A 25,029-nucleotide genomic window follows, 5' to 3' on the forward strand; every position below is an offset into this window, starting at 1 on the left:
AGAAGCAAAAGTGGGCGGCACTGGTGTGAACGCGCGCAGTAGGCTTACTGTGTTTTGGAAACGCTGCCCGTGGGCTACGACACCTGTAAGTGTGGGGAATGGCTCCCACTTGCTTTGAGGCTGCAAGGAGGCGAGGTCTTCCCAGTCCCTGGCCAGCAGGGGGAGAAAGAGGAGCTGCTTCCTTTGAAAAAACGGAAAATTAAAGGGATATAAAAAATAAGGGATAGCAGCGGGAAACTGCTTGAAATAAGGGAGATTCCCAGGGAAAATGGGATACTTGACAGCACTGATTCAGAGGTAAGGACTAACTGTGTTTGTTCTTGGTATGAACTTTCGTGTGCATGCACACTTCTTCAGATGCTACTGAAAAGAATTTTCTATTTTGTTTCGACTATGGCAGACCAACACGGCTACCCACCTGTAAGAGGTAAGGACTGTTCACTTCAAGAAGCCTTGCTGCCAGGTAAGTGTGTGTTGCAATATTGCAGTTCAAGCTTATGCATGTTTGAGAGTAGGGATGAATGTATCTGTCAGTTTCGGTTTTTCTCAGTTTCTCACTTTTCCAGTAAGTTCAGATCTCCACATTTCCACAGCAGTTTGCAATTAAAGAAGTTCTCATGGAAGTTCATCAGCAAATTTCTCATAACATGCACATTTTTGTATGCAATTTTGTCTGAGATACATCGTTTTGCAAAACAATTCCCCCTAATATATGTCATTATTTTTTTTGTATGTGATTTTCTTTTGCTAATATTTGCATATCTGTACACATGACATGGCTGGAGAATTGCACTGCAAAATTTAGAGAAGTGCAAATTTAGAAGAAGAAGAAGAAGAAGAAGAAGAAGAAGAAGAAGAAGATTTTTATTATTTATATCCCGCCCATCTGGCTGGGCCACCACAAGAATGTCTGTGTTTGGGTCTGTTCGTTGTTACAGAAACTGCAAATTAGGTATGTGTTGCTGCCAGACTGGGCATGGCAGCAACCAAAGCCCAACCAGCCAGCAAGGCGCTGCCTATCAGATGGTGCCTCTGATTGGCCCATTTGAAGCGATCTTTCTGGAGGTAAGTCCTACCCTGTGATCGTGCTGGCTGGCAGGGGGAATTCCCAGAATGGCCAGCAAATGCATGTGTTCTAGCTTTTGGAGATGTTGGCCAAGGGTGAGGGGTCACAACTGTCTCCTACCTGAGAAAGGACCGAGCAGCCATTAGGTAGCTTTCCCTTCAAAGGTGAACTGAATTAAACATTGGCCTCATTCCTATTTGGGAATATGTTCCTTTTGAACTCATTGGGGTTTAATTCCCTGCACAGAATGGGGTTGCTAATTTAGGGAAAGGTAGCTGCCACAGGGCAGGGCAGGGAAAAGCTACAGTGAAAAAACCCTAAGATGCAGTTGCGTAAGACAATGTATGCAGTTATCATTCTAATGCTAGCAAACATAATGAAGGTGGAAAAATAGAAAAACAGATATGATACCTAAGTACAGCAGTCAGTAAAGCATACATAGGGTGTGTTGACATATTTGCTACATGGTAGAAATAAAAGAGAATACAATCTGGCTGTTTGCAACAACACACCATCCAAGCTGTGCAACAGTTTTCAAGTAATAGATGTGGCCAAACTTGTGTTTAGAATGGCACAAGTAGCAAAAGAGATGCAAGGAATTCTCAAGAAATGAGACTGGAAAAACTAAGATGCAACAAAAAAATGTAGCTTAGTTGCTGGTAGCCAAACTAGCTTCCCTTTTGACTTTTCTATGCCTCTCTGGATCCTGTGAATTGCTTCTCGTAAAGTATGTCTCAGTTCCTCCTCCCACATAACAAATGGTACCTGAGCAATGTTGCCAATTTCATTTTAGCACTATGTAACCGCTGAAATGCAACCCCCACACAGGCAGTCCTGACACACACACACACACACACACACACACACACACACACACAAACACACATGCTGACAGATTGCATGGATATATGATATGATAAAAATATATTTGAAATCCAAGGGTGCTATCGGGGTGGGGTAGGGTTGTTGTTGTTGTTCAGTCGTTCAGTCGTGTCTGACTCTTCGTGACCCCATGGACCAGAGCACGCCAGGCACGCCTATCCTTCACTGCCTCCCGCAGTTTGGCCAGACTCATGTTAGTAGCTTCGAGAACACTGTCCAACCATCTCATCCTCTGTCATCCCCTTCTCCTTGTGCCCTCCATCTTTCCCAACATCAGGTTCTTTTCTAGGGAGTCTTCTCTTCTCATGAGGTGGCCAAAGTACTGGAGCCTCATCTTCAGGATCTGTCCTTCTAGTGAGCACTCAGGGCTGATTTCTTTGAGAATGGATAGGTTTGATCTTCTTGCAGTCCATGGGACTCTCAAGAGTCTCCTCCAGCACCAAAAGCATCAATTCTTCAGCGATCAGCCTTCTTTATGGTCCAGCTCTCACTTCCGTACATTCTACTGGGAAAACCATAGCTTTAACTATACGGACCTTTGTCGGCAAGGTGATGTCTTTGCTTTTTAAGATGCTGTCTAGGTTTGTCATTGCTTTTCTCCCAAGAAGCAGGTATCTTCTAATTTTGTGACTGCTGTCACCATCTGCAGTGATCATGGAACCCAAGAAAGTGAAATCTCTCACTGCCTCCATTTCTTCCCCTTCTATTTGCCAGGAGGTGATGGGGCCAGTGGGGGGGAGGGTTAGATGTCACCTAAAGTCTTTCTGCCTATGACAGGTAGCTTGCTCCTAAGGATTTGAAATCAAACCCTCTTACATTGAGCCCAATAACATCTGCAGGGTCAAGGGTTTCTCCGCCCCTGATCTAATAGGTTGCACCCAACATTATGTGATTAGAAGACAGCTTGTGCAAGCAGTCTTCCCCATCCCATCCCACCCCCCACCCCCATTCTCTACCTGAACCCCTTGAAAATCCTGTCAGGAAGACAGGGCTGCAGGAAACTCATGAAATGTTTGGTAACACCCAATGGGTTTTTGTAGTAACCTTTTCATTAACGTCATTGTGTGATTCTGCTATTTGGGAACAGTTTGGCAATAAACTATGCACACACACACACACCCCATTGCCATCCAGAATAGCACTAGTGGACTGAAGGCCTCAGGCTGTACACATCTTCTTTAAAGGTAAAGGTAAAGGGATCCTTGACCGTTAGGTCCAGTCGCGGACAACTCTGCGGTTGTGGCGCTCATCTCACTTTACTGGCCAATGGAGCTGGCATACAGCTTCTGGGTCATGTGGCCAGCATGACTAAGACACTTCTGGCAAACCAGAGCAGCGCACGGAAATGCCGTTTACCTTCCTGCCAGAGCGGTACCTATTAATCTACTTGCAGTTTGACATGCTTTTGAACTGCTAGGTTGGCAGGAGCAGGGACTGAGCAATGGGAGCTCACCCCGTCGTGGGGATTCGAACCACCAACCTTCTGGTCAGCAAGCCCTAGGCTCTGTGGTTTAGACCATAGCGCCACCCGCGTCCCCAACACATCTTCTTTACACTTTGTGTAATAGTAGATGGTTTTGTGTTTTTGGTTTTTAAACCCGTACAGTTATCATTTATTTTATTTTATTTTATTTTATTTTATTTTATTTTATTTTATTTTATTTTATTTTATTTTATTTTATTTTTGCTAAGGAAACAGCCTGGTTTGGACATCAAATGACAAAATTCTATGATGAATGCTGACAATGCAATGTTTGAAATACCAGCACTCCATTGCTTAAGTGTGGTCAAATTACTAAGTAAAAGTGACAGGTTATTGGATAATCACTCAAGAAAAACCAATATGTTTCCTGGAGGGTTAGCTAATAACTTTGCTGAAACAAGGTAGCTGTATTCTTATTTATTACGTTTATTGTGTGGGGAGGGGAGTGTTATAAGAAAAATTATCCTATCTTTCTACATCAAAGTGTGCTCAAGATGGCTCACAGTAAAAACAACAGCAAACTATAAAACGCAAGCAATCATCACAACTTCGTCATTTCGACCTTACATCCACAACTTCCAAGATTAGTCTTGTTTGTGGAACACCCTCCTATCAGATGTCAAGGACATGAGTCATTATATAACCTTTAGAAGACATCTGAAATCAGCCCTGTATAGGGAATCTTTTTAATGCGTCATGTTTGATTGTGTTTTTATATATGTTGGAAGCTGCCTAGAGTGACTAGGGCAACCCAGTCAAATGGGTGGGGCAGGGTAGTAGTAGTGGTAGTAGTAGTAATAATAATAATAATACTGCAGTGTGCTCTATGAGGTTGGCCCAGAGGCTGCAGTTACTTTAAAACATGGCTGCTGGTTTGCTTTGTGGGGACAAACTACCGCCAGCATATAACATCCTGTCTGTGGAATTTGTATGGACTTCCATTCTGCTACGAGACCAAGTTCAAGGTTTTTGGTACTAACATATACCATATATTCCGGCGTATAAGACGACTGGGCGTATAAGACGACCCCCAACTTTTCCAGTTAAAATACAGAGTTTGAGATATACTCGACCACAGATTTTCCACCCGGCGTATAAGACGACCCCCGACTTTTGAGAAGATTTTCCTGGATTAAAAAGTAGTTTTATACGCCAGAATATACTGTAAGACCCTTTACAACACCAGACCAGGTTATGTGAGAGACCACCTTATTCCTTATACTGGTCACTGTGTTCTGCAGGAGTGTTTCTCCTTCAATTCTCCGAAATATCAGAAGTTCAGTAACTTGCAGCGGGTGTTTCAGTGCGGCTGCTGTTGAGATAAGATAGGCACTCACTCTCTGTACTGTTATGAGTTTGGTGGGGTAGGCCCCCTTCCTAAATCCAGCGTGGATTCAGTTCCTGGAATAGCCATGCTAGCTTCCTGGCAAGGTAATGACCCTCTAAGTATGGGCCATTAAGGTAAGAAAGGAAGTGGCTCTGTGCCGGACAGCAAATGGGTGGCCCCCGTCCCTCAACTTGTTGGTAGTTAGAAAGACTAAATCATATATCATAGAGACACCATAGTCTCTGCTGAACTTCATTCTAAAGGAAACTAAAACCCCGGGTGAGCGATTGGGGTGACGTGAAACAGTACTTTCCAGAAACAATTGAAGACATTTTTGTTTTGGCAGGCTTTTAAGGCCTGTCAACCCAGCCAGATGAGTGGGATATTATTAGTATCGTCGTTGTCATTTTATTATTTTATCTTTATCATCATCATCATCATCATTTTATTTTGTTTTATAGCTGGATAAAAGACCTATTCCTTAGATGTTCATTTTGTATTGTTTTTAAAACCTATATTCCGTTACCTTCTGTAGTGTACTGTTTTTAAAACTATTTTAACCTGTCTTTATATATTTGTAAATCACCTTGACACAAACGTAGAAGGAGATTCATTAATAAAACAAACAAACCATGAGAAACAGATGCTCCTTAAAAAGGCAAGGTTAGTTCAGTTCCTCAAGGTTTTAATATGAACCAACAATAAAATAGTTAAAAACCAATGGTAAGGAGACCAGATTAGGGGAACTCTCATTGGAATGAAATCCTCTTTGCTCTCTCCTGAAAAGCGAGCAGTAAGAAAGAAGGTCAAGAGCATCTTCTCATGCAAGCTGTTTCAGAATCTTAGCACTACAGTCCTCTCTTTCTTATGTCTGCTTGGCATATCTCAGACAGCAAGGGAACAAAGGTTTTCCATAGACTGGAACAGATTTCCTGAACAGACTCACAGAACTGAAAGGGGACAATTTTGGAGTTCTCTGAAATGAAAAAGAAAATCTGAGCGATTTTTCCTTCTGTGTCTAGAGATGGACAGGAATATTGTATTTAAAGTTTCTCATAAACAGCCGCCTGAGAATAAGAGAATGAGCGCCACAGTTTTCAGTCACCTCGAATGTATCCACAGCTGCCACTGGCTTAGACAGGTATGTGCATGCACACAAATACACCCCCTCCCAGATGTGTTCATGCATTCATCGTGTGTGCGTTGAAGTTGACTCAGACTAGGGATTGACCCAAAACCATGACTGGGGCTTCTGAGCTTTGGAGGCAAGCAAGGAAGCTGTTGTGTTACCTAACATTTATTAAAATCCCTTCCATGGACAATAATAGTTATGTTTTTAGGAAGGATGTCCCCATGTATAGATAATTAAGAATTAAAACATGAAATGTTTTGCAAACCGCTGATGAAATAAAAAAATCCCTCTCAGCTGGAAAGTGAGGTTATTCAGTGTAAATAGATAACGGGATTGTTCCCAAAAAGAAATAAGTAATCTCAGACACAAGGGCACAAGGAGAAGGGGACAACAGAGGTCGAGATGGTTGGACAGTGTTCTCGAAGCTACCAGCATGAGTCTGACCAAACTGCGGGAGGCAGGGGTAGACAGGAGTGCCTGGCATGCTCTGGTCGATGAGGTCACGAAGAGTCAGACACAACTAAATGACTAAACAACAATCTCAGACCATAAATTCATATCCCCACCATTATTTTGTACATTTTATCTTATCTATGGAGTCAAAATGAATATTGGATTATTTCTTTTTTTTCTCCTACTGACATTAAATTGGTCACAAAAACAGAACACCGGAATATTCATACACACATAGTACACACACAAATCTGCACGCCCTATCACTATTTCGGTGGGGGGCATTTGGAGGTAATAATGGCAATTCCAGAAACAATCTGAGCTGGCTGATAATTTGGCATGTGTGGACAAAATGCAAGGCCATGTGGAATATCGGCCAAGCAGCCAATGCAGTGCCTTCTCCTTTTCACTCCCAGCGCTTAGTTCTGTAGCCAGCCTTGGGGGGAGATGGGTAACAGCAGGAGCCTGCACAAATTGTACTCGCCCTGTCAACACACGTTCTGTCAGTGCTCATGCAATCTTCCTCTCCTCCTCAGCTCCATGGTGGATGGGAAATGAAGAGTTGAGGGGGTGGGGAGGTCTCTGCATTTGTAGACTCCGGAAGCACGCACAAATTTGCTACAGAGCAGGATTTATGCATGGCATGAACTCTGAACAGTGAAATTTTGCACAGCAGATGACATATTTTTATATAACTGCAGGACTGGCCAGAGGAGGATTTAGGACAGTGCGATGGGTTCCGCCACACTGGGTGCCAAGCCTAGGGGTTGCTGCAAGGCATCGCAACTATGATGTAGTGAGTTGAGCAGAACAGAAGGTGAGAGGCAGGGGGTGCTGAATTCTGGCCTTGCACAGGGCACTGCTGACATTTGAAATACCAAAGCTTTGCCATCCTTTTTGCTTGGGCATCATTAATGAGAATCTGAATAGGTGAGGTTCAGAAACTCTGAGCCCACTGCAAGGCAAGCAAAACAGCTTTCCATAGATTGGGACTGGCTTGAACAGGCTCAGGCAACTGCCAGCCCTCTCCAGAACAGTCATTCCCTTCTAGGCTTACCAGGTAGAGACTGTGGCTGCAGCAGAAAGTCCTTGCTATTGGGCCTCATTAGACCAGGGAAGCCATGGGAGCATTATTTCTTATGGACAGAGTCAGCCATAAGAGCACTGGCACCAACAATTTTTGTTGGGGGTGCCCAGTCTCCACCACCACCCTCCCATCACTGTGTGCTGCCACCGACACCCTCCCGCCTTACCTTTGGCACTCACATGCCACCGTGATGACTGGGCTAGGACCTAGCCTCTGGGGCCTCTGTTGGGGCTCACTGCGGCAGTGGATGGAGGCCACACAGCAGCAGAGGTGCCGGCCCTGGACTAGGCGCCGTAGTGGCACCGGAGCACATGTGCACACACCATGCTGCAATGTCATGATGTTGCAGCAATGTGATGTCATGACATTGTGGCGGGCATGTGCTGGGTACCCACAGTGTGGGACCCAAGTCAGTGTCGCTGTCTAGGGGATAGATAGATAGATATTTATTATTACAGCCATTGGCCCATCGCGCACGATTTTTCAAACAACATATATATATACTTAGCCTTTCTACTTAGAACTTCGAAAGGACTTTAAAGTAACAGACTAAGCAGTAAATTTACAACATAAAACATCACCCCCTATTTATAAAATTATAAAAACATCAGTTAAGGTAACACATTATTACATCCTGAGTCATGATTTAAAAGGAATGTCGAATCCGCCCAGAAGTCCGTTTTTCTTCTTTTGGGATAGGACGGTGATCAGAAATCTGGCAACCGTAAGTGATCTTGGAGGGTCTTCATCATTCAGTAGGTATCTCAGTTTGGCTTTGTTCGAGTCATCGGCAATTCCCTTTAAATATGGAGCAAGAAACTTACTCCTGGATGATGAGTGAAGAGCATAATCAAAGATTATGTAATACAACGATTCTGGTGCTCTGCAATTACAGTCACATAAGAGCTGTCTAGGGGGAACTGAGCAGAGGCTTCTGTCCAGTGCCCACACTGGACAGCTAGGGAGATTAATCTGTGTGATGGAGATAAAAGAGACTATAAAGTAGATTTTTCCATGTACAGTTAAGTAAAGCATAATGCAGGATGTGGTAGGATCGATGGTGATTTTTACTTACCAAGAGTGGGGACTCAGATGGTTACTGAACGCTTACCATGGAGAGATTCAGTGGTTAGACCATTTGCAGATACCGTAAGACAGACATAGTCAAGGGAATCATAGCAAAGCTGAATTAAACTGCTTCCCCTACAGTTCCATTAGGTGAACCAAGCAATCTTTTATCTCTTGTATGGACTTGCATAGAAAATTAAGTCATAGATAAGAACAGCTTGTCATCTGAAGAAGCGGAGTGTTTCCCGATGAGCTTGTTCTGTCTCTCTGGACGCTCAGCCCTTCTCATCAAATAGGAGAGCCTTTAAGATGTTTCAGGGTATGAAAACCCACTTTGCTGTATTATGACAAAGGGAGATCACACTGAACAGAGATCTTGGGCAATTGCAGTCATGGCGACATCTTGCATAGCTCCCCCTTCTGGCCACTGTGTCTGGATTTTTATTTTTTGAAATATGGCAACCCTAGAAGAAATAAGTTAGAAAGTCTTGATAAGGACTATGTTACTGAGGGATGAGCATCTGAGTCATGAAGCCAAAATAAACCAGCTGGTCTGCAAGGTGTTACAATACCCCCCCCACTGTCTCTGAGCAGCTGAATACATATGTGCACTTTCAATAAAGCTTTGCTAATAATAATTTAATAATAATAATAATAATAATAATAATAATAATAATAATAATAATAATTTATTTATACCCTGCTCATCTGGCTGGGTGTCCCCAGCCACTCTGGGCAGCTTCCAAAAGAATGTTAAAATACATTAAACATTAAAAGCTTCCCTAAACAGGGCTGCTTTCAGATGTCTCCCAAAATTCTGGTAGTTGGTTTTCTCTTTGACATCTGGTGGGAGGGTGTTCCACAGGGTGGGTGCCACTACTGAGAAGGCCCTCTACATGTTTCCCTGTAACTTGGCTTCTCGCAGCGAGGGAACTGCCAGAAGGCCCTCAGCACTGGACCTCAGTGTCCGGGCAGAACGATGGGCGTGAAGATGCTCCTTCAGGTATACTGGACCGAGGCCGTTTAGGGCTTTAAAGGTCAGCACCAACACTTTGAATTATGCTCGGAAACGTACTGGGCACCAATGTAGTTCTTTCAAGACCAGTGTTATGTGGTCTCGGCAGCTGCTCCCAGTCACCAGTCTAGCTGCCACATTCTGGATTAGTTGTAGTTGCTGCCCTAATAGCTTTACTGCTTGCTTTCTGGTGCTCCATTTTGTCTTGGCCATGATTAATGTAGACAAGGCAGACCAAGCAGGGGCTGGAGAACCCAACACGCAATCGCCTTTGAGTTGGGAGCTGAGAGTTGATCACAGCCCCTCTCATTGCCTCTTTTGCGCTCTTGATTAGAAGATGGTACCCAGCTCTACCTCCCATTTAAATCGGAACCAGTGAAGGCGGTGAATGTCCTGTGTGAGTGCCTGGAGGCAGTTGGAGGATGGATGACGGCTAACGGATTGAGGTTGAATCCGGACAAGACAGAAGTACTGTTTCTGGGGGACAGGGGGAGGGCAAATGTTTCTTGAATGGAGCATGGCTAAACCAGAATGTGAAGCTTTCTCACACTTGTTGGGATTCAAGAGAATGGTGCGAACTTAATTTGGCAGCTTCATTTTTAAAATAAGCGGTGCCAGAGTTTATGTCAAACTCCTCCTAATCTTGATGTCCGAGGGCTGCTAACAGTTGCTATAATTCAGGAAGCACCCTAAGGGCAGAATCCCATGTGCCCAATTGCTGTAAAAAGGATAGCAAGAAGACCCACACTCACAGAGTGAAGCCAGCTCCGTGGGCTACCATAGCCTTTGCTCATCACTAATAGAGGCTGAAATATAAGGCTGCCATACGTCTGGACATTTCAGGGATTTCAAAGGTAGTGCTTTGTCCTGGATCTTAGGCATGTCAGTCTGAAATCTCTCTGTGTGTGTTTTTCTGAAAAAGAAAAGAAAAAAGCTCAACAACTTTCAGATTTGTCTTCAAGAACTTTGGGGTTTTCCTTTAAAAAGCTCATTAATTTTGGGGTCTTCCTAAAAAATGCTCAAAAACTTTTGGGGCGTACTGAATTTTGAAATATGGCAACCCTACTGAAATACCTCTCACGGGTCTGTGGGGAAGTGACCCCATGGGACAGAAAGAATGTGGGGCTGGCTGGCTCTACCATTAGAAAGAGTGAGGAAGTCTTTGGGCAGTTGATCCCGGTGATCCGTTCGCAGTGGCGGATTTAGGGCAGCACGACCAGTTCGGTCACACTGGGCGCGGAGCCTCGAGGGGCGCGACAACTAAGATTTTGAATGGAGCACGAGCGCGGTACTCTAGGAACGTCCGGGAAATTCCGGACGTGCGGCAGAAGGAAAAAAATCTCCCCCCCCCCCTATCTTTTCCGCAAGCTCTGAGGTAGCGCTTCCCTTCGTCTCCTGCTTTCTCGAGGGGAGACGAGAATGAGAGACTTGAAGCAGCAGCAGCAGCGACAGCAGGAGCCCCAAAGAAGGATGCTCTGGCAAGCAGCCTGCCTGGATTTCAGGCGCTCTCTTTCCCCTCACGCGGGGCGCTTTTCGTCTCGCCACCCGCCCCGCGCCTTCCCGCCAAACATTCCCCCTCCTCCCTCCCCGCGCCCCGCGCTTCGCTCCTTCTAAGCCGCGCTCGCGCGCTAACTCCGCCCGCGTCTCTCGCGCGCAGCTCTTTTCTTCCAGCGTAGCGCGCGGGCGCGCGAGCAAGCGAGAGAGAGAGAGACAGAGAGAGATGCGCCCCCCCTCCCTCCCTTCTCACAGCTACGCGCAGACGCGCACGCGCAGACGCCGGCCGCGCGAGCCGCAACAGCGCTCTCTCGGAGCGCATTCGGTCCGAGGAGGCTGCGAAGTCCCTCGCTGAGAGAGAGAGAGGCGCGTCTCCGGCGAGAGAGAGAGAGTCTTAGTTTGGCCGGGGATTATTTCGTTCTCTCTCGCTCGCTTCCTTCCCCACCCGGCGTCGTCGCCCTCGCTAGCCCGGAGAGACCGAGCGAATAGAGGGCGGTTTTTTTTTTTTTTTAATTTTACATTTCGTGGGGAGGAAAGAAGCAGCCGAGACGGTGTGGAAATGCGAATCCTCCGGCGCTGGCTGCTCGCGTCCCTGCCGCTCTTCTTCTTCTGCCTCTGCCGACTCGGTGAGTGTTTGTGGCCGTGAGGGAGGCAACTTCGCCCGGCGTCGCCTCGCCTCTCGAGCCTCACGGACCCGGGCCCGGGGGTTGGGGGGGGGGGTCCTCCTCTCCCGAAACGGGAGGTCTGCCATTCCTTTCGCTCCCAAACTTGAGGAAGACTTCTCGCGCAGGGCAGCCATTCCATCGCGTGTATGCGCAAGGGAGGGAGAACCCCTGAGGGAAGAAGAAGAGAAGGAGGAAGAAAGAATTAGAAGCACCTGCTGTTTCCCCAGGGTCTGTCATGAGCCAACTCCGAGGGGCCGAGGTCCCTTCACAACCCTCCCCCCCCACAATAAAATATTTGAGCAACCATCTCTCCCAAATTGATGGGCATATTCGCCACTAGAATGGGGTGCTTGGTCCGATTCTTGCGATTGATTATGGGGGGGCGGGGCTTAACCCCTCGTTATTTTATTCAGGTTGGCACCCTCCCTTAGATGGCAAGTTCTAGGGGCTGAGGGATCTCCCCTCCCTTCCAATAAAATATTTGAGGGGGCCAAGGGCCCCTAAAGTTTATGGGCATTATTACCATTGAATGGTGTGCGTGCACCGGATCAATTGTGTGTGGACGGAGGGGTTACCCATGGGCGTAGCCAAAGGGGGGCCAGAGAGGGGCAGCTGCCCCCCCGATAATAAAAATACATAGCAAACTGAGGTTCTGCCCCCCATAACAAAAATCCTGTCTATATCCATGGGCTTACCCCCCCCTATATTTTACTCAAGTTGGCACCTTCCCGTAGAAGCCAACTTCTAGGGGCTAAGGAATGTTTGACCCCCTCAACAATAAAATATTTGAAGGGGCCAAGGGCCCCTAAAGTTTATGCGCATTGCCATTCAAATGCCGATTTGATTATGTGGGGCAGGGCTTACCCATGGGCGTAACCAATGGGGGCAGGGAGGGGCAGCTGCCCCACCATAATAAATAAAAATCAATAAAAATGCATTAGCAAACTGAGGTTCTGCCCCCCCCCCAACAAAAATCCTGGCTATGTCCATGGGTTTACCTCCAATATTTTATTCAAGTTGGCACCCTCCCATAGGAGCCAACTTTTAGGGGCTGAAACGTCTTCAACCCCCCCCCCCCTCAATAAAATATTAGAGGAGACTGGGCCCCACAAAGTTGATAGGCATTGCCATTCAAATGGTGTGCATGCACCACGTAATGTGATTGACTATGTGGGGCGGGGCGTACCTGCCCTCCCCAAATATTTTATTCAAGTTGGCACCCTTGCACCCTCCCCCCCTGACCTCCTGCTCTTTGTTGATCACAGTGTAGGCGGGGTGTCCCTGTTTCTCTCCGGAATTGCCAGCAGACACACATCGATTGGGAGGAAGCGCGGGGGGGGGGGCCTTTTGCCTTAACTGTGAAACCACAAGGGAAAGCCTCGCTTGGTTGCATTGCAGAGCAGGAAGGAAGGATGCCCCCAAGGCATAAGCTGTGCACAAGGAAGCAGGGACACGGGGTGGGTGGGGGGAGAGATGCTGCTGCTTCAGCCATTTGTTCTCTGCCTAGCCAGGCAGGAGGACGCTCTCCTGTTGGCATCTGCACATGACAGAAGGAAGAGAGAGAGAGAAGGAGGGAAGGAAGGAAGAGAGTCACTGAATGAGAAATTGCCTACAGTCCAAACAACGCGTTGGAAACAGGCATCGACCTGCCTGTGCAATGTGCTCCAGTTGGATTGCACTGCGTGTTCGGGCAGTTGTCACTCGAGTAGCAACCGCAAGCCACGAATGTGAGAGCTGTTGCCATCGACATGAATGACACTTGTGTCCAATGAGGTTGGGGGTTGGGGTGTCTTAAGTGGGATGCGGTGAGAGTGGGAGAGGGTGGGAAATTCTTGAAGGAATCGTGTCAAATAGATGAGCTAGGCATGTGAGAGAAAAACAACTAACTGTCCAATAAATGCAAAATGAAATGAGATATGTGGCCGGGTTGTTACTTGCATGGAACACATAAATTATGTCTGTGGTTACATTATTAGCATTTGCCAAACAGAGGAATGGAGCATATTGCTTCCTGTGCTGTGAGTGAAAGTACCGTAAATATTTCCTGCAGTCATTTATACCCATGTCCAGTTTTACAACAGATAAAGTAGATATTAACCTACATTTTTGTCCAATAGGTGCTGCTGCTTTTGGTTCATTAAACCTTTGTAAACTGTAAGGGATCAGTGTCGTATTCCAGCTATGCAAGAGATGCCATTATATTAAATGTATGATTTATTGCACATATAAAAAGTAATTTGAGTTCCCATTTTGAAGACTGCTGGAAGGGCTTAATTTGTAGCTAACAGTGACTGGTTCAACAGAGGTTACATTAAAATGACTTGAGTAATTTAATGCCATTCTTATTGGCATTCAATTAAGTGCTTGGGGTTGGTTCTTTACAAAGAGGTCATTTTAATGAAATTAGTATGTCCACAACTGTAGGTCAAAATAGGTATAGCAGCAGAAATCCATCAACTGAAGTCAGTGGCAAATTCAGCAGTAGATGAACTTTATTTATTTCCTCATAATGAGGAAATGTTCATGGCTGCTGAAACGTTTTCAGGGAATTGATCGTTTTTCTCTGCATCTGTCGCTTGCAACCTTAATATTACAGGAATATTTATTTAGCCTTTTTTTAAAAAAAAAAAGCCTGCCTTTTCTGTAGCTTAGTTTATATAATAATAATAATAATAATAATAATAATAATAATAATAATAATAATAATAATTTTATTTATACCCCGCCCTTCCCAGCCAGAAAACCGGGCTCAGGGCGGCTAACATCAATTAAAATCACAGCAAGAAACATAAAAACGATCAATTTAAAATAACAGATTAAAATACAAATTTAAAAATTCAATTAAAACTGCAGGTCTCAATTTCAAAATAACCCACCAATAAAAGATGAAGCATAAATATTAAACAGAAACCAACCCAAAGGCCAGGTGGAACAGCTCCGTCTAGCAGGCCCTGTGGAAAGATGCCAAATCCCGCAGGGCCCTGGTCTCTTGTGATAGGCTGTTCCACCAAGTCGGGGCCAATATTGAGAAGGCCCTGGCCCTAGTTGAGGCCAACCTAACGTCTTTGTTACTCGGGACCTCCAAAAGATTATTATTTGAGGACCTTAAGGTCCTACATGGGACATACCAGGAGAGGCGGTCCCTTAAATATTAGTTAAAAGGCATAAAACAGAACCTTGAGTTTTGCAGACTCAATGAAATATTTCCTTACTGAAGATCCCCAAAGCTTACATTGGAAAATGGAATGCTAATTTGTGATATGTGCATATGAAACTTGGAGATACTGAAACATACAGCACCGATAAGATCAACAGTTTTATTCATACATCAGGTGTAATGTCTGAAGGCCCCCGATCATTTTTCAAATATGACCTGAGGAACTATAGCAGGTTGTTTCATCTCAGTGTGTTGTTCTGTTGTTGATCCTCTTGAGTGAGAATGACTTGTATTGCTGAATTATGGGATTATTCCCATGAATGAATATACTGTACCAAGTACTAGAGTATCATAGTAAATTTGGATGCTTTTTTCCTGTTAATGTTTTCTAATCTATACAATATTTCCACTTTGCCTAACATTTGGTTTTGTATTTTTTAAATCATTTTTTTTTAAATAATAAAAAAGTCTAGTTCCAAAATTATTGAGGAAATCTTTGTGTTTGTGGAGCATACATATAACTTCATTGAGTCCCATCAGGGGAAAAGGTGTGGTATAAATAAATATATTGTAACTACTCTGTAATCCTAGCATGAAAAGTGTTTGCTGAAGACTGGTGATTTGATTGATCATGATATGTAGACTTACCTAGTTCGTGATGCATTGTTGCAATTTCATTTGCTTTGTTTCAGTGCAACTTTTTCTTCTTCTTTTTGCGTTGCGTTGCTTATAATATACTTGAGAGCCAGTGTGGTGTAGTGGTTAAGAGCGGTAGACTTGTAATCTGGTGAACCGGGTTCGTGTCTCCACTCCTCCACATGCAGCTGCTGGGTGACCTTGGGCTACTCACACTTCTTTGAAGTCTCTCAGCCCCACACACCTCACAGAGTGTTTGTTGTGGGGGAGGAAGGGAAAGGAGAATGTTAGCCACTTTGAGACTCCTTCGGGTAGTGATAATGCGGGATATTAAATCCAAACTCTTCTTCTTCTTCTTGTATGAAATATCCTCCTCTTGGGAGCACCATTATTCATATCTTCAGCTGTGCTGTACAAATGGATGCGTGGGTGTTTGGCATCCTAACTAGTCTTTTGCCTCTCCCTAGTCTTAAATCTCTGGAAAGTATTGCCCGGTTGCACATTAATGGCCAGTGGTAACTCCTCAACTGAATGATCTTTTGTACTGCCTTTGTTTATTTCTCTCCGCTGAGACTGGTTGGGGCCTATTTAGTGAATCTTGACCATATGAAAATAAATGACAGTGCACAGATTAAACCAGAGGGTGAGCAAAAGGTCAAGAATGATACAAATGATACGATAGGTTCCACTCACAAATACTGCTGAGATCAGATTCATAGGGTTTATTATAACTACCCTGCTAAAATAGACAAATCTCTCCAAATCCACACTGTTTGCTGGAGTACAAAGAAAATTACTAACATTTTACATTAGATTGTTGCAAGGCATTTGAAAAGCTGAACAAATGAAAACTGTGTGTGGACACTATGTATAAGGAATGAGACAGTGTAAAGTTTGCAATTGTTAGTACGTTGCAATAATTTTCTTGGGGCAATGTTATTTACTCTTATTTGGACACATTTGTCACATCATATAAATAGTTCATTTTAGTAGCAGTGGTGAGTGCATACTATAATGCAGCCTCTCCCAACCTGGAGCTCTCCTCCAAATGTTGGGAAATCATAGAATCATAGAGGTGAAAGGGACCCTGAAAATCATCTAGTCCAACCTGAATATGCAGCTGTCCCATACGGGGATTGAACCTGTAACTTTGGTGTTAGCAGTACCACGCTCTAACCAACTGAGCTATCCTTATGTTGCTGTACTACAATCCCCATCACCCTCGCCATGCTGGCTGGAGCTGATGGGAGTCCAGCAACATCTGGAAGGGACAAAGTTGCAGCAATGAACTGATAAAATGCCCCCTGTTTCCCCTCACAGCATTCTTCAAAGTGCTTGAGTCACTTACAGCCCAATCGGCAGCCTAGTTGTGCCAAAGTACAGTATTGAATTTCAGCCTATTTAGGAACTGGTTTTCCCCACAGTACGCCTGAAAAGGGCTTAAATCTTAGTTTGGTTCCCCTGCATTGTCTTTGCATCTGACGTAGTTTCCATTGAATACTGTGGGATTACTGCGAAGTAATTAGTTTGAGAACTGTCATCTTAGCAAGTCTTGTTTTCCTTCTTTCTTGCACTTGTCATTTAAATGGTCAGTTCCCACTGTGGCTGCTCTAATTAGGAATTTAAGGGCGAGAAGGTTCAGCTCTTTTGCTGACAATTTCAATTTATCTTGAAACAGTGTTCTTCAAGTTTTCCTTCGAGGGCTGGACGGCTGAGTCGGTTCCAGAAATCAAGTATCACAGCTGAAAGCCTTGTTCTTAAAACTTCACGCACCATTTGTGAGCCTTCCCAGTATTGCCCCTCTCTTGTCACTATGCTTATAAACTCATCTCATTAAGACAAGTTCTGTTTGAACACACCAGAGGGTTCTGCAGAAGGAAACATAAATCAACAGGAAGAAAATCTTTAAAGCGAAAAGTCTTTAAAGCTATAAGCTAAAAGTAAGCAAAGTAAAAAAAAAAATGTAGGCTACTCATCACTGTACAAGCAGCTCTTTCAAAGAAACTTATCGGTAACTACTAATACATACAGGTCTTTTTAGCCCCCAAAACTTCTGAAGTATTTTTGTGAAGGCACACTGCCCCTGTTTTAACAAAGATTTCAGATAGAAACGAACTTGCTCTGCAGAAAATGTGGGCAAGGGTGAGTTTACAAGTCACCTTCAGAAAATAATCCAGTGAGGCTAATGAGGTTACTCCAGACATTAGAATATTGCACCCTAATCACTTGTTTAGTTTCTGATATTGCACCTCTTTGTTTCTGATGTCATATGGGAGTCAGAATACCTTCACCCACATTTTAAAAAAAATCCTAAAGGCAACTTAAATAAGTTTTATTTTTATTTTTTTTAAAAAAAATTTCCATTGTGAAATCTATGTAGAGCAACATCTATGCACCTGGAAGTGTATGGAAGTAACATTTATGCACATCCAGGTTGTTCTGCCCATCACATCAACACATCCTTAAACCATGAAGCAATCAGACTAAATCTGGGGGAATAAAGTAGGATGCCATAGTTGGGTTTACATCCAGTCCTTGCCCTGATTAGGAACAGTTGTCCTCCCAAGTGCATCTACTTAATGTGCCGGCTGTAATCAGCACTTTAAGCTTACCGTGTGGAGGGTCTCTGCAGCATGGGGAGCATTAATCATGGTCTTCTGGCAGTGGTAATAATGTTACAAAATTATTTATGCAGCATGTTTTCTAAGTGCTCAAAGCACTTTGTATACATTATGCCTGACCCAGACTTTGTCATGCTTAGAATAAGTCCATTGAAATGAATTGGTCTTTTCTAGTATTGTTATCCCCATATTACAAATGAAGGCTGTTAGGTTGAGATATCACAGCTCACCTACGGTCAGCTATTACTCTGGGGTCTTCCTTGTTCTTACCTTGTTCTCTTAATCACTATACTTCTATAGTTTTTGAATAAACTGACCTGATGTCTGAGATACCTTTCCCTTGGCAGGGTGATGGAGGTTCCACTCCAAGATCATGAAAACACCAACGATCCATCGGATAAACCACTGCAGATGTAATAGCCTCCTTGTGGAGCTGCCATGGAGGCTATTGCTATTGCTTCTGTGTTCAGGCCAATAATGTATACAGCCTAATAGAGATGTAATTCTCATTTCCATGGCAGTTTCTCTTAACCCATATGTGCTTTTTAAGGAACACCTTACTATAAAACAATCCCAGTCCCACACTACTTGCTTTCTAGCAGTTTCCTTGACCCTCACTATTGCTAAAATGTGACTTCAGGGCTTTGAAACTTTTATTACAAAACAAACAGACTGGTGGCAATGGTCAAGTTCAGGTTTTTTCACAGTATATCTGAAATTCAGAATGCTTTCTAGGCTTTCTAGAAGCTGTGGAATGGTGGCAGTGTTGAACCTGTGGGGATGTTCAGGGACGAGAGGATATATTGTTTGATTATATTCTTTCCAACTTGTGTTAATAAGTTCTACAATTTAGCAGAGTAACACCCCCCTTTTTAAACTTGCACAGCAGATGTGTTTCCTTAGGCTCGCTAAAGCCTCTAAAATACGTTACCTGGTAATTTCCCCTTTAGTTCCTCATAAAAGAAATAGACATGACACAGTCTTGTATAAAAATAGAAAGAGTTTACTCACTCACATTCTGTTCACAGATGGATCCAAGTTACAAAAGTAATATACCTGGAAACTATCCCATAAGGAGACAGCTCCTTTGTCCTCTCTTGGCTGCCAAGAGAGCATCTTAGGCTAAGCAGATGTTGCTTCTTTGATGAATGTAGTCAGAGAGAGAGTCCTATGCTTTTGTTACCTGCACAGGTGAGGCCACGGCCACCTCTCATCACATGAAATCTGTCCCAGCCTAGGAGGAAACAGGAAGTTCCGATTGGCTGGTCCAGAGTTCCCTTTTTATGTCCACTCTAGGGGTGTTGTACTTGACTGCTCTGTGTTTCACATCCCACAGAACCCAATGTAAGAAGTTAGGTTGTGCAGCAAGATTATCTGGCATTACTGTTAAAGTAGCCATGCCAAAATCACACCACATTAATAATACAGCGGGGGGGGGGGCAGGGAGACAGAGATTGAGTATCATAGAGTCTGGAATATTTTCCAAAATGACAACTATCTTAGCAAAATCAACAAAGAGTATTGTGGTGCTTTAATGACTAGTGCATTTATTATAGCGTAAGTTGAGGTGAGCAGGGGATGCAATGCAGTACAATGCAAACAAACAAACAAACCAGACTGACATTATGTTAAAGCTTAAATGCATTTGAAGTAAGGAAGAAAATTTGAATTTTCACACACCAGTGTTGAAAATGACTTATCAATGACATGATTTTTATATTAATTAACATCTGTAATGGAGTTTGCCTATGCCTGCTGTAGTCCAATAGGATCAAGAGGGCTATATGTTCCCCTTTACTACATTAAGGCAACAGCAAATGCAGGTGTATTAATCTCAATCCAGTTAAGAGCAGCACAAAATGGTGCTTATATCTTCAATACCTCCAACCACCCACATATCAACAGTGGCCATGCATCCCATCTCTCACCTGGGCTTTGCCTAGAGCAGGCATGTCCAACAGGTAGATTGTGAACTACAGGTAGATCACTGGACGTCTGTGGTAGATCACTGGTAGAGCATTGGCTCCCCCCAAAGAAGCTGAACAACTGTGGCTCCCCTAAAAAAAAGCTCAATATTTTACCTACTCCCTGAAAAAACTCAACAACTTTGACCCAAATCCCCCCAAAATGGACCTTCCTCCTTCCTAAAAAAAACTTGGACCTGAACCCCCCAGAAAGGGGGTAGATCACTGGCAGTTTTTAACTCTGTGAGTAGATCGCAGTCTCTTGGGAGTTGGCCACCCCTGGCCTAGAGTATCCTCAACCCTAGCTTCTCCTTCTCTCAGGGACCCTAAAAGCAGCCACGCTACACCTCCCACTTCAAGCTGGGTGTTTGGCCAATGAGTGAAATACCCCAATGTGCATGCGGTCTACTCATACAGAGTGTTTCCATGTAAGATAAGGTGCTGATAGGCCCAGTCTTCCCCCATGGCAGTGCAGGCATTCAGTGCATGTAGGACCGCTTCGCACGCTGGCTAAAATGCATGACTGGCATGGGGAATTGCCAGACTGCTAGGTGGCAGAGGGGCATAGCCACCAGGGATGACCTCACCCTCCTGTGCGGGATGCTGTATGAGCATCTCTATTGTCAGGGCTTTTTTTTCCAGCCAGGACTCAGTTCTGGCACCATTTAGGTGGGTGCCATTGCCATTACAAGAAAACAAGGGAGGCTTTCGTGGTGAGTTCCAGCACCTCTTTTTTTAGAAAAATAGCATTGTGTATTGTGATTTAAAAAAATTATAGGGTTTTGCATCAGTGTAACTAAATAGTGTCCAAATGGCAGCTTTATATATGCAACTTCAGTACACGGGTTGTTTGCAATGCCTATCCTGTGTCTCACCTTTAGAGCTTTGCCATACGCATGTATGGTACAGATGGTGGACTGTACTTGTTTCCAAAAAAATTGGGACAGGAGAGGTACTTGAAAAGGCTGAAACAGGACAGTTAGAGAGAAAATACAATTCCCAGCGTAGTTGCAAACCCAGATATGTAATAGCTACCAAAGCTATTAGTATGTGAATTACTGGGAGGTAGAGACCTTTAGTGCTGTTGCTGTTTAGCAACGAGGAGCATTGATAGGAAGGCATGAAAAGCAAAGGGGGGGGGAAGATAACAGATGGAGGTACAGAGACAGAACAATAAGGGATGGGGAGGAAAACAGATGAACTGAGAGAAGAGAGAATACAGAGATAAGGTTCGGGTTTTTAAAGGAAGCTAAAGAAGAGCAGGCTAAAAAGAAAACACTGAGAGTGGAATTGCTTGCCCAATGGAATGATCCCCCCTTTCTCCCCCTGCCTGCTCCTTGGGGAGGGAAGATGCAGGGGGGGGAAAGCCCCACTGCACTAGCAGGAGTTCTTGCACTGACTTCTTCTAACAGAAATGGGTAGCTGAATCTGGCTCTCAATGACAAAAATGTGTTGCCATGGTTGACATAGCAATGAATCTCTTTATATTTGGTAAAAAAATGTAAAAGTGGGTGGCAGAGTAATCAGAGTTGAGTGCTGCAGCAGCAGCAGATATTTATGGCTACAGGTGTTGCTGTGACAGTAGCTCCTTTATATCCTGAAACAACCAGAGCAGTGCAGTTTTGCACTGAGCACTTGTTGGCCTTTGTTCTCACAGGTTTTTAATCCCAGCACCCATTCATGTGACCCGCTTTGAAAATTATGGGTTACTGATCTCAGATGTTATTAGCAAAATTAAAGTCGCATATTTTGTGCATGTGAAGAATTCTGGCTTGGTTGGAGAATTAATAAAACTTCAGTCGTCCATCCAATTAAGTCAGCTCTGTCTTAAGGATATCAGTGGAACTAAATTGACTTAGAGCCAAACACTTCCGTTAAGTGATGTCTAGATAGCTCTGAAAAGTTGTTGCAGCTAAGTAACAACTTTAAATATTTTATCTCCGGTAATGCAGAATGGAGAGAGATACAATCACTAGAAAGTTTTTGAAAAATGAAACAAATAGTGTCCCCCAAGTATCAACATGCAGCTCTAGTTTTCTTCTTTCAATTGCTTTGTGTACTGAACATTGTATACAAATAAATGCACCCAGATGTATCTTGATGAATAAAGACCTGTTTCTGTGCACACAGTGATAGAATTTCACACACAGTCATTAGTGTATGTAAATTTTCTTGGCAAGTCTTTAGGCATTTCCTTTAATGTGACTAGCTTTCTGTTGCCTTGAATGTTGTATATCAGCTAATTTCAGTATTCCAGCAGTCAGTGGAAAAGCCTTAATTTGAATTTAATAGGAATGGCTTCCTTCAAGCAATTTAAGTCTTAAGAGGGACATTATTTAGCACAGACCATCCACTGAACCTCTGGAACACTGAAAATTAAAAAGCTTGAAAGCTCATGTTGAATACCAATGCAAAGAAGGCCTTTGGTCATCTTTGCCAGGTTCAGCCTCTTCTTCCCTACTTCTCTTCTGGTGGATGTTGACTAGACCTGGAAGAACAGTGCAACACAGGCTATTGTCTGATACATGTTTTGGCTTAACTCAGTCCTACAGGTAGCTAGCTATTTACCCAAGGCAAGTAATAATAGCTTCCATACCATGGGTGGCAGTGGCGTTGCTAGCCTCTGCGCTGCGGGGGGCGGCGGCAGCGCAGAGGAACCCCCCTGGGGGAGGGGCACGACGCGTGCGTCATGACGTCATCATGACGTCATGACGCACGTGGGTGCAGAAAGGGGGAATTTTCCCCTTTCCAAGGCTTTTTTTCGGCGGTGGGTGGTGGCCAGCGAGGAGGGCGTGACAAGCGCGACACCCTCCTCGCTAGTCGACCCCCCCCCCCCGCCGAAAAAAGCGGCGGAAAGGGGAAAAAAGCAGAGCCGACGCTCTGCATTCAAGCCCCGGCTCTGCTTCCTTTCCCCGCCCCCCCCCCCCGCGGGTTTTTTTCGGCGGGGGGGGGTCGACTAGCAAGGAGGGGTGACAAGCGTGACACCCTCCCTCGCTGGTCGACCCCCCCCGCCGAAAAAAGCGGCGGAAAGGGGGAAAAAGCAGAGCCGGCGCTCTGCATTCAAGCCCCGGCTCTGCTTCCTTTCCCCGCCCCCCCGCGGGTTTTTTCAGTGGGGGGGGTCGACTAGCGAGGAGGGGTGACAAGCGTGACACCCTCCCTCGCTGGTCGACCCCCCCCCCCGCCGAAAAAAAGCGGCGGAAAGGGGAAAAAAGAAGCAGAGCTGGCGCTCTGCATTCAAGCCCCGGCTCTGCTTCCTTTCCCCGCCCCCCCCCCGCGGGTTTTTTCGGCGGGGGGGGGTCGACTGGCGAGGAGGGGTGACAAGCGTGACACCCTCCCTCGCTGGTCGACCCCCCCCGCCGAAAAAAAGCGGCGGAAAGCACCCCTTCCAGGTGCTGCTGGGTGACGGAGGGAGCGGCGCGCGTGGGAGTGGCGGGAGGGGCCGCCGCTTATCACCCCCACCCGCCGCTTTTCACCCTGTCACTGGGGTCGTACCGCCCCCACCGCCCCTCCCCAGCGACGCCCCTGATGGGTGGTATCCATCTACCGGTAAGTTTTACTCAGAGAAGGCCCCTGAAATTAATGAGCATGACTAAGTTAGGACATGCCTTTTTTGTGGCTTTGTGAAGGTAGCCATAGGTGTGAAAAGTGAAGAACTATCATTATTATATTCTACACACATAGTAGAACTGTAGGGACTACTAAAAATGATGGAAGGAATAAGTTATATTCTGCTACACTTCTCATGCTGCCTAGGGAGAAGCCTCCAAAACTGAGGATGGAGTAGGATAACAATCCTCACCATAGCTTCTTTAACTCTAATTTCTTTTTAACTGTGGCCAAAGGTACCTAGGAATACTGCTCTGTGAGTTGCTGCAAGGGAGGCCATGCATTAAAACAAAAATTCTGAAGATTATGGTTGAGTTCTTTCTGCCCAGATCATAATGACCACTCACATTATACAGAGCTTATAACCCAGCTACTCTCAGCAGCCGGAAGCCTCATAGTCAGACACTGGAGGGACCTGTCAGGAGTAAACATGGACCAATGGTATCAAATTGTACGAGAAACGGCCTTACTAGAAAAGCTAACCAATAAGCTGAAACTCTTGCAATCAAGGAAATGTAATAAACGAATAGAGAGCCTACCCAGTTGACGTTGACACAAAACCCCACATGTACACTATACAAAATAACATAAGCCTCACCACCCCACCCCACCTCTCCACCCCCTCTTCTACCCCAGCCTTATACTGTACTGTACTCAACACTAATGCCTCACAACAAATGTAACTGATTTGTAAGAAAGACTGCACAACCTGAAAAAAGAGACAAGGCATGTACTTTGGTAAACCAAGAAAATCTTTAATAAAAATAAATTTAAAAAAAGAAAAAACCAGTTACATTAATAGGGTAGGTCCTGAAAACACATAGTTCAGGTGCTTTAGCAGGAACTAGGCTCTCCTAGCCATCGAGGCCACCTGAGCTTCAAGCTCCTTGGATCCAGGAGTGCCTCCAAGCAGTAAACTTGCTCCTTCCAGGGTAGTAAAGCCTTGTCCCAAACAGGTCATCGTCTTTCCTCCCAGCAGGACCAGGGAGACTAGGTTCAGATAAAGTTCACTGGCTGACTTTGAGCTAGACACTATATCTCAGCCTACCACATCTCACAATATTGCTGTGAGAATAAAGGGCAAGAGAATGAGAGGCATTTAGCCACCCAGAGTTCCCGGGAGAAAGAGTGGGATAAAATATAACAAACAGATAAATACCTGTTCATAGCCTTTCCTAGAGTTTGTTATTGGGACTGCAGTGGCTGTTCACGCTTCCCTCCCAGTTTGTCACGAACAACTTCATTTATTTCTGTAGGGGTTTTAGCATCTCCTGTTAAATGTCTGTTTTATCACTTTGTGGGGGTTATATAAGAAGGAATATTTTTTCAAGTGTTTTCAAGTGAAAAAGATTAATCTGGGCACTTCGGGCAGC

General features: G+C 44.7%; 1 protein-coding gene across 5 annotated transcripts in view; it reads left to right on the plus strand.

Annotated features, from left to right (window-relative positions):
• Window positions 1-11,496: 11,496 nt before the first annotated feature.
• Window positions 11,497-25,029, plus strand: part of PTPRZ1 (protein tyrosine phosphatase receptor type Z1) — a 109,823-nt gene continuing 96,290 nt past the window's right edge. For all 5 annotated transcript variants that reach the window (XM_033162744.1, XM_033162741.1, XM_033162742.1 and 2 more), the window contains exon 1: window positions 11,497-11,633. In XM_033162744.1, coding sequence (XP_033018635.1) covers window positions 11,567-11,633 — 67 coding nt within the window. In that variant the 5' untranslated portion in view covers window positions 11,497-11,566. The remainder of the gene's footprint in view (window positions 11,634-25,029) is intronic.

This window comes from Lacerta agilis, chromosome 10 (assembly GCF_009819535.1).
Source record: "Lacerta agilis isolate rLacAgi1 chromosome 10, rLacAgi1.pri, whole genome shotgun sequence".
Classification (NCBI taxonomy): domain Eukaryota; kingdom Metazoa; phylum Chordata; class Lepidosauria; order Squamata; family Lacertidae; genus Lacerta; species Lacerta agilis.